Source organism: Sceloporus occidentalis, unplaced genomic scaffold (assembly GCF_023333645.1).
Source record: "Sceloporus occidentalis isolate IW3139 unplaced genomic scaffold, rSceOcc1.0.p SCAF_330, whole genome shotgun sequence".
Lineage (NCBI taxonomy): Eukaryota > Metazoa > Chordata > Lepidosauria > Squamata > Phrynosomatidae > Sceloporus > Sceloporus occidentalis.
The window spans coordinates 570,705-580,587 of NW_028317310.1; the positions used below are offsets into that span (position 1 = coordinate 570,705).

At 45.5% G+C, this 9,883-nt stretch overlaps 1 protein-coding gene across 1 annotated transcript; it reads left to right on the forward strand.

Moving 5' to 3' along the window:
- Positions 1–963: 963 nt before the first annotated feature.
- On the forward strand, positions 964–9,594 carry LOC149274466 (junction plakoglobin). The gene is made up of 13 exons (XM_089505494.1): positions 964–1,186; positions 2,212–2,462; positions 2,565–2,803; positions 3,073–3,274; positions 3,356–3,500; positions 4,993–5,096; positions 5,591–5,929; positions 6,140–6,292; positions 7,304–7,423; positions 8,475–8,625; positions 8,809–8,930; positions 9,277–9,316; positions 9,455–9,594. Exons 1-13 carry the CDS (start codon positions 964–966, stop codon positions 9,592–9,594), a joined length of 2,229 nt encoding a protein of 742 aa, XP_089361620.1.
- The last annotated feature ends 289 nt before the right edge of the window (positions 9,595–9,883 follow it).

The window sequence follows — 9,883 nt, forward strand, 5'->3', positions numbered from 1 at the left end:
TAACCAGCAGTTCGGTCCCTCTCGTTAACCGGACGAGTGGGGCCGAACTGGTCTTATTTGTGTTCAGATAAATCTAGTGGATCAGGTGTCTTTTTGCGGTGGTTCCGTATCTCCCAAATGCCCCCCCCCCCCCCCCGTGCTCGGCGTTGTTCCCGGCGTCCCTTTTGTTGGCGTGTCCCATGAGACATTCAGATAAGATCTCATTTTGAAGGAAGAAGTGTGACTGCATCCCGGTGTCCTTCCCTCCCCGCCCTTGCCATTTTCTGGCTAAACCAGCTTGGTCGCCCCCCCCCCTCCCATGGCCGGAGGAAGCGTTGTGTGCGAGTTGTGTGCACGCGCGACAGGGCTGACATTCCACATCGGGGTGTGCACAGGCTCTGCTCCGCAGCTGGCTTTGTCTCTGCTCCCCTCCCCCTGCTGTTTATTCACCCTCCTTACACTTGTCTATTTGTGTAATAGTTACACGTTGTGTGGTGTGTATAGTTTTATACATAGTATTTACACAGAGCGCAGTACAGGATCTCCATAAGTTTACCAACAATGTTGCACAAAATGTTACATTGAGCCTTGTGAGTCTCGTAAGATGTTTCAGGTTGCCGTTGTCCTATATGCCGTTGCACAAGCTGGCACCCTAGTCCATGCATGTAAGGATTTATTGCCCAGCCTGGCCCATCTCAGGGGTAAAAGTATAGCCTTCCCTTTAAATACAGAGACCAAGGTACCCAGGGGATGACTTTGTCCTCTCGAGCCGAGCAGATGTGTATTTCGGCTTGGGCTCTGTTAAGGGCTGGTGAAATACAATAGAAGAGAGAAGCTCTTGGAAAGCTGTGGAGGGGTCAATAGGCTCACGACGGGGGGCTTCTGCGTTGTACAGTTATCTCTTTACAGATCATACAATGATTCCTCTGTAATATGATAACTCTTGCATTGAACCAGCGTGTCTTTTTCTTCCATAGAAGCAGAATGGAGATGATAGATGTAGTGGACCGACCTATGAAGGTCACCGAATGGCAGAAGACATACACCTACGACTCCGGAATTAACTCTGGAATCAACACGTCCGCTCCGTCCCTCAATGGCAAGACTCTGATGATGGAAGACGACGGCTTGGGATACACCAACCAGTACACAACTGTGAAAACCACAACGTACACACAGCAGCCTGCCGCAAGCATGTCGGTTACAGGTACTGTCGACTATCTCTCGGCTTCTGCTGGTTTAATGTTGGATATGCTCACCAGGACTGTGTGCTTTGTATAAGGAAACGGGCAAATGTGTTTAAAAAGAAGATTCCACATTTTATTGTGCTGTCAAATATGAAATGTCCCTAAAGCAGAAATAACGGCCGGGTTCCACATAGAATCTTAGCGGAGGGCCGTGTTCTTGCACCTCAGTCTAGATCAAAGCATAATGCTGAGCTACCGGCGTGTTCCAGAGTTTAATATAAGATTCTTCAAGATCCACAAACTATTGTTTGGCTGCTCTTAACGGCCGTGTGAATTTTCCAGGGGAAGCTGTAACGTTTCCTTGTCCTGCAGCTGGCACCAGTAACTGTAGTGTGGCAGGGATTCTGACCTTGGCTCGGGAGAAAGACTTCATTGTTGTTTTGCACTTGTCTGCAGCATATTTAAACAACCCCTTTTAAAGGCTGTCTCGGGCACTGTGTCAAGTTCCCATGGTGCCAGCTTTAGAACACCAAGAGGTTAATGATCTGGGGGTGGAATGCGGCCCATGTCCTTAAACTCGATATCCCTACGTTAACATTTTCCATGCAGGAAGAGCGGGCCACCGTTTAACCGCGCTGGATTAACATATACAAAGCTTCTGTACATATAAGCAGGTCTCTTGCAAACAAAGATAAAAGCCCATATCCTTGTCCTTCACGAGTAATCAATGTGGATATGGTAATAGCATTTATTTTTACCATTCTGTTTCCCTTCAGCCCCCCCCCCCCCACACCAATTCACTGTCTCTAATTCAAGGTTTTGTGATATGTGCCACATACATTATTATATGAAAGAAATGGAGGTAAGGCATCTTCTTTAGAGTGCCAGTTTTCTATCAGAAGGGACAAATGTTTATAAGTAGTCCTTGGCTGGATAGAGGGTCCATTAAAATTGACAGAGGTCTATCTTTGGGGGTATTGAAGTGAGGTATTGAAGTTTTTGGGTTTTTTTGTCATCTCAATCTTTTGACCTTATCTTGTCTAAGGTATGGAGTCCCAGCTGGCCATGACCAGAGCCCAGCGTGTACGTGCAGCCATGTATCCAGAGACTGTCGAGGACCAGTCCTACCTCCTGACCACCCAGATTGATGGCCAGCAAACCAATGTTCAGAAGTTGGCAGAACCTTCACAGATGCTGAAATCCGCCATCATACACCTCATCAATTACCAGGATGATGCTGAGCTGGCCACCAGAGCAATTCCTGAGCTGACCAAGCTCCTCAATGATGAAGACCCGGTATGAGCATCTCTTCCTTCATTGACTGAATTAATGCTCTTGTCTTATATTTATGAATTAAGACTTGGTGATTATCAACTAATGCTGATCTTTCTCGCCCAGATGGTGGTGAACAAGGCCTCTATGATAGTCAACCAGTTGTCCAAGAAGGAAGCTTCCCGTCGAGCCCTGATGCAATCCCCGCAGATCGTGGCAGCCGTGGTACGCACCATGCAGAACACCAGTGACATGGAGACAGCCCGCTGCACCACTAGCATCCTGCACAACCTGTCTCACCACCGCGAGGGCCTTCTGTCCATCTTCAAATCTGGTGGTATCCCTGCTCTGGTTCGCATGCTCAGGTACCTGTCTGGCCTCGTTTATGCTGCCTGTAAATTGCTTACTAAACATGTCCTGTCTTACTTGAATGTCCTAGTTGGTTCCTGAAACGAATTATTTCTATAGACATTGGTAGAATGTCCTGGGAATCTGAAAATACAATTAAATTAATGTCTGCAGAATCTCCCTTCAGTATATTTAGTGCATTAACCTGATTTGTAGCTGTGCTGACCTGTGCCATCTTGAGATGCGCACAATGGTGTCTAACTACAGTTGTGTTTTCTTCTCCCAGTTCCCCAGTAGAATCTGTTCTCTTCTACGCCATCACCACATTGCACAACCTGCTTCTGTACCAGGAGGGAGCAAAGATGGCCGTACGTCTGGCAGATGGTCTTCAGAAGATGGTTCCCTTGCTCAACAAGAATAATCCTAAATTCCTTGCCATCACCACAGACTGCCTGCAGCTCCTGGCCTATGGTAACCAGGAGAGCAAGGTGAGAACCAAAAGCATAGAAAACAAAGTCTAATAAATATAGCAGAAGGGTATGGTAAATATCTAATATCTTTCTCCATAGCTGATCATTCTGGCCAATGGCGGCCCCCAAGGTCTGGTGCAAATCATGAGGAACTACAACTATGAGAAACTTTTGTGGACCACGAGCCGTGTGCTGAAGGTGCTCTCTGTCTGCCACAACAACAAGCCAGCCATCGTGGAAGCCGGTAAATAATCACTCATTACATCTGACAATAATACACCAAAACTATTTTCCTATAAAAACACACAATGTTTATTAAATGTCACTTATGATGTGTTAAACTTTTCTCGCTTTTGAGGGCTTCAGTCTCATGATTACAACCCTCTATTGGCGTTTTACACCCCTGGCTGGCTTATAAGAAAAAGCAATTTAATGAAATGGATGAAAAATAAAGATGTGTTTGCAGCTTAGGGGAATAATTTTCGCTGCGGTTCCTGTGGTGTCATTGATTACCCTGACCGGGTCAGGCTTCCTTATCCCAACCTCCTGCAGTACTTCTTATAGAAGAGGACTCTCCGCATGAAGCCTGCCTTGCTGCTGGCAGGCGTCGAAACCCCCGAAACACAACCACCAAAGAATGACAGAGGTTAAAAATTGTCACGGAGCTCCCGGAGAGAGATCTTTTCATAGGATACAGTACCGGAACTCATTACGAGTTTGCATAACCAAAGCCTTCCCGGATTTTTATGCAAACCACGTCTAAAATAAGGTTGCAGTGTTGTGGGGCGAAATCCTACGGTGGAAAGATTTGTTTCTGTAACTTCTAGAATCTTATTTAAATAAAAAAATAAAAAATGCGCATTAGATCTTTCAGCACCTTACAGACTTAAGTATATATGATTTAATCAGCCATCATTGACAAGCTGTCCTTGGATGTATTCAAAGCTCCTAAGATACATTCTTCGTTTTTAAATTCCAGAACAGGCTCTCGGAACATAGCGGGAAGAGTCGGGGGGGGGGGGGGTTTAGTTAGACATTTAATAAACTCTGTGCCTCATATGGTGGTGTGTTGTGGGATTTCCCAGGAGGCTTACAGAGGACGTTCAGCTGAAATCCCGCACCAGGTTACCGATTGAAATGATTTGTCATGTGTGCTCAGGCCCTGCTACACGCTGCAGCCATTCATTCTCTACCTGTGATATGTTGGAGCAGCTTCTCCATCGTTATGTTACTTTGGTGTACAAACCAGGGCCAGTTTTCTCTTTCATGCTGCTGTTGAGGAAGGCATATCATTCAGCACCTACATGCAGTGCGCCTGTGAAGGAGTAAACATTTAAACAGAGGCACAAAATAACCGCCGGCGGCCAAAATATATCATGTGCGTCTTTTGAAAGTAGTTTGACTTCTGCATGTAAAATATAGACACGACACTGGTGTTATGGCTCAACAAGGAATGGAAGGAACTTTGATCTAGAAGTAATTTGAAATGGGATTTTTTTTTTCCCCATTTTATTGCTCATACATGAAAAGCCTCACCAGATGCGGTTATTCTGAGAACGCCAGACTGTTTGTTAAATCTTTCTGGCACTGACTGGAGCCCGAGTCTTGTTCATACATGTGCTGAGTGTTGTCCTGAGGTCATAGCTTGCTTCTATCTCCACTAGCTTAACTTTTTTTTATCCTGCCTTCTCTCTCATATAAGGAGTGAAAAGACCTGCATGTTTTTTGTTTTCCAGGTGGAATGCAGGCGTTGGGGAAGCATCTGACAAGTACTAGCCCGAGACTTGTGCAGAACTGCTTGTGGACCTTAAGAAACCTTTCAGATGTGGCCACCAAGCAGGTGGGAACTGAAGATATCTGCTTTTGTTTTTTTCACAGTCTACAAATACTTATTTACAAATACTTTTTTTTAGCCTGTAGCTATAGATAAAACCGCTGCGTTTGCAAACAGGTCTTCAACCTTGCATTAGAATTCCTCGTTTAAGGTGGTGGGTGCTGAACTGACTTAACTGCCTCAATGCTCTTTTGCAACAGGTAGGATAAAGTTATTACAGATGCCAATTAAACCAAATGTGTAGTTGTGATGCTGAACACACCCAGCATGAGTCCTTTTAGAGCCAGCAGAAATGTTGCGGTTCATTAACCTGACACACCTTGGCGTGTAGTTGATCTGTAATCATCTGACCCAGGCTAACCTGTCAACTCAATTGCCGCATAACATTGGCAAACATCATACGGATGAGGTCCTTCCGAGTTAGAGTACAGTTTCCAGACTGATAGTTTTTTTGTTTTTTTTTAATTAAATTATAAAATGATTTTGCTTTTAAATGGCAGGAGGGTCTGGACAATGTTCTGAAGATCCTTGTGAACCAGCTGAGCTCAGATGATGTAAATGTCCTCACCTGTGCCACCGGGACCCTGTCCAACCTGACTTGCAACAATAGCCGCAACAAGACTCTGGTGACCCAGAACAATGGCGTTGAGGCCCTGATCCACACTATTCTGAGAGCGAGCGACAAGGATGACATTGCTGAGCCGGCGGTCTGTGCCCTGCGCCACCTCACCAGCCGCCACCCAGACGCAGAAGTGGCCCAGAACTCCGTGAGACTGCATTACGGCATTCCAGCAATTGTCAAACTGCTCAACCAGCCATACCAGTGGCCACTGGTCAAGGTAGGGCACTCCAAAGGGAAAAGCGGGGGCAGAAAGTGTGCATATGATAGTCCTTGTACTAGTAGTAATGGTCAAATTTAAGCGGGAGCGGGATTAAGACAACAGTCCCGCGCTGGGCTCTAGGCTGGAGCGCTTACTACCATAAAGGCACAGCATCCAATTAAGGTTAACTTACATGGCTATCTTGCTTAATAATTGTATCTCTTACAGGCTACCATTGGCTTGATCCGGAACCTTGCTCTGTGTCCAGCCAACCATGCCCCGCTCCACGAAGCTGGTGTCATTCCTCGGCTCGTCCAGCTGCTCGTTAAAGCTCACCAGGATGCCCAGAGGCACACATCTGGATCACAGCAGCCATACACGGTGAGCTCTGCGCAAACCACGTGTTATCTCAGAGCTTAATCTTATTTAGGATGATTCTGTGATATCAAGAGCGTAAAGTTAAGGGAAACGAGCCAATTACTGTAGTAATTATACCAAATAACCGAACATGGCCAAGCCGTGAATATTTAATATTTATATGACACAAAAGCATATCGCTGCAGGCCTTGTTGATCTTTTATGTACTACCCCCTGCTGGTGGTGATAAACCTCGTTTGCATTGTTTGTACTAAAACATCTCTCCCTCTTGCTAAAGGATCAATACTTCGCATGTGAATAATTTAGTGGTGAATTAACGCGCTAACAAAGATACCCTCTCCCCCCCATCTCGTTTCCTGGAAGGTGTAGATAACTTGGCCATTCTGTTCCCAGTCCGTATTCCTTTTTACGTTTTATAGACCAAAGTAATTCCTTCTCTTAAGGCACCTGATCCTTAAATAAATGTGCTTTCCAATACAAATATCCATGCTTGGTGACCGATTCCTGCTGGACGGCAGCCGCCCTTCACATTGTAACCGTTCTTAATTGTTACAAAGTGGTCCACGGACCAAAGTGCCGCTGCCTAGGAAGACGGGTCCATCAGGAAACAATGGGTTTAGTGTCACTGATACATATATTGGATCGTAAGGAAACAGGGAAGTGTTTCATATTAAGGGATAATCTTGCAAAATGCCAATTTCACATTATTGAATCAAGTGACCTAGCATAAAATGAACATGTCGAGTCAGTAAATTAAACTAGCCGTGGTTACTCTGTATAGCACAGATAGCGTTTCAGACAGCAGTGTGGTTTCACGCTCTTAAATGGAATCATTGAAGATTCTGCTAGTGGATCTGGTTTTGTTTTTTTTTACAGTTAATATATCTTGCATATATCCGGCACAGAGGGTAATGCCTCATTGCAATAACGATTTAAAGTACGTGTTAAAGTAGACTTAATTTATTGGCGTGTGTTGGTCACGTTTATAATGACGAGTGTCTCTTCTCCCTGCAGGATGGTGTAAAGATGGAGGAGATAGTTGAAGGCTGCACTGGAGCACTTCACATTCTTGCCCGAGAGCCAATGAACCGGATGGACATATACAAACTCAACACCATTCCTCTGTTTGTGCAAGTGAGTGCCACAACGTGCTCTGTGTGTAAAAGAGACCACGTCGGCGTCAGGTCCTCGGGACCATGTTGTCTTAGGTTAGCTTGGCTCCAGGGATGGTGCCCAGCAGGCAGATGCGCCTTTCCATTCAGAATCGCTTGGCGTCTGGCCTGGGACTTGTTTTGTTGCCTCACAATAGCCCAGTGCCTTTTTAGTACAACCGCTTATGTTTCCACGTCTCGGAATAAACCGGTAGTGTTCTATCTATATATTCTACTCACCAGTGTGACTGCTTTATAAAGTTATAAAGATATTGTGGTCCTAGATGTATTATTGCACCTGCTCTTCATTAACAACTTAAAGAAGATAACACATCAGGTAAATGGTAAATCCCAGACAAAGTGTACCTTGTTTGCTCCTAATCTAGATGTTAACTAGCTATACAGCAATGACATATTTGTACGTCTTCTGTGTCTTCAGCGTGCAAATGGGCTACTTTATCACACTTTTAACAGCAAAAGGTGCACTTGGCGGTTTAGACATGAGTAATTCAGTAACAACTCGGTATAGAGAACATTGAGGGTCTAGATTGATTTGGCTCGGAGTAAAATCAATCTAATCCGTTTCAAGCAAATGGTTTCCAATGACGCTTCTACATGAGGATTTTCTCATATCCCAGACCAAAGCGAATGGCATCCCCATGACTCCCATAATACTTAGACGTAATTCATCTGCAGGGCTTCCGGAGCTGTCGCTGCATGCGATTATTGATCATGAGCGTTCCCTGATACATCATTAATTAGTTATACCTTTTTGCTAATTGCTCCATTAACCTGATCCATTTTTTGTGGCCTGCTTCTGTCTTAAAGCAGAGTTATGTTAGTAGATGTACGTGGGCAAGAGAGCCATAGATCTGACGTATGGGGGCTCATTAACATGCCTTACTTTGCACACTGTTATTTAATAATGACCGGTCCAAGGGTTACCCAAACAGCTGCTAGAAACGTGTGGCTGAGAAACGCAGTATTTTTAGTAGCTTAGGAGAAAACTCACCGTTTGTGCCGTTTCTGTGCAGCTCCTGTATTCCCCTGTGGAGAACATTCAGCGAGTGGCCGCCGGGGTCCTCTGTGAGCTCGCTCAGGACAAAGAAGCAGCGGATACTATTGATGCTGAGGGAGCATCTGCCCCACTCATGGAGCTGCTGCACTCCCCCAACGAGGGCACAGGTGAGCAGCCAAGTGATGTATATACTCCATCTTCTAAGAGTACATGGCTAGCGAATGGTAGACTGATACAGCAGCCAGCTTGGGAATGAGTTTAAACGTTAGGTGGGGTTCCTGTAACCAGCGGGGGCATCATTGTGACAGATTTGTGTCTGATGCTCACTATGACCGGCCTTGTCTTCACAGCCACCTATGCAGCTGCTGTGCTGTTCCGCATATCAGAGGACAAGAACCCAGATTACAGAAAGCGCGTGTCCGTGGAACTGACCAATGCCATCTTCCGCCAGGATCCGGCAGCCTGGGAAGCGGTAATGTCTAAATAAAACCAGTTGTGTATCCGTTTGGGGGGTCACTGCACTAGGCATGACCAACCATGGCAAGGGGTCCGGCTAGTCTTCAGCCCATCTTTGTGGAGGAAGTCTCTTCACGAGTCTGCCTAGAATTCCGCAGCATCTTGTCTGGGTTCAGGACCTACTGGCCTAGGTCTAGTTGGCCCAGGATAGAATAAATCGCTTATAATGGCGCCCCTGTAGCATATGAAACCGAAGCCCATCCTGCCGTACAGTGCTTGCTACATATATTTTTAGGCGTCGATATACAATTAATTTCTTCAGTGTTTGTTTACGTTTTATTTTTGTTCCTCTCACCTTGCAGGCCCAGAACATGATGACTCTCAATGACCCTTATGTGGAAGGTAAGTGAGATTTGTTTGCATTTGGATTCTTTGCACATATTTGAGTTTTGACTGTTTGGGAGGTAGAGAGTCTTACGATTTCAGTTGGTAAAATGCTCCGTGGGGAATCCAACTAACACAAGGTTTGTGACGTCGCAGACATGGATCCTTATCGTCAAATGTACCCAGAAGACATGCACATGGATCCAATGGGAGCAGACATGGATGGCGATTACCCCGTTGATGCTTACAGTGAGCACGGAGGGAGAATTCCATACACTGACAATGTGATGATGTGAAAATTGCACAAGGTAAATGCTGACTGCGCTCCATTCTGTGCGCCAACATACCAAGCTTTTCATCTTCGCGGAATGCCTTGTGCACCTAAATGTGTTCTACCGCCACATCCTAGACAACGTAATGGATTATAGTCACCTTCCATCTCCTTAGCCTCGCTCCTTAAGGCTGCCAGAACCAATAAGGGGTGGCGTTACCCGGTGGAGAGAGGGGTATTCATGTGACCTGGGGGGGTTTATTATATACAGCATATTTACGTTAGTTTACTACGAATATTAAAGTACATAAGAG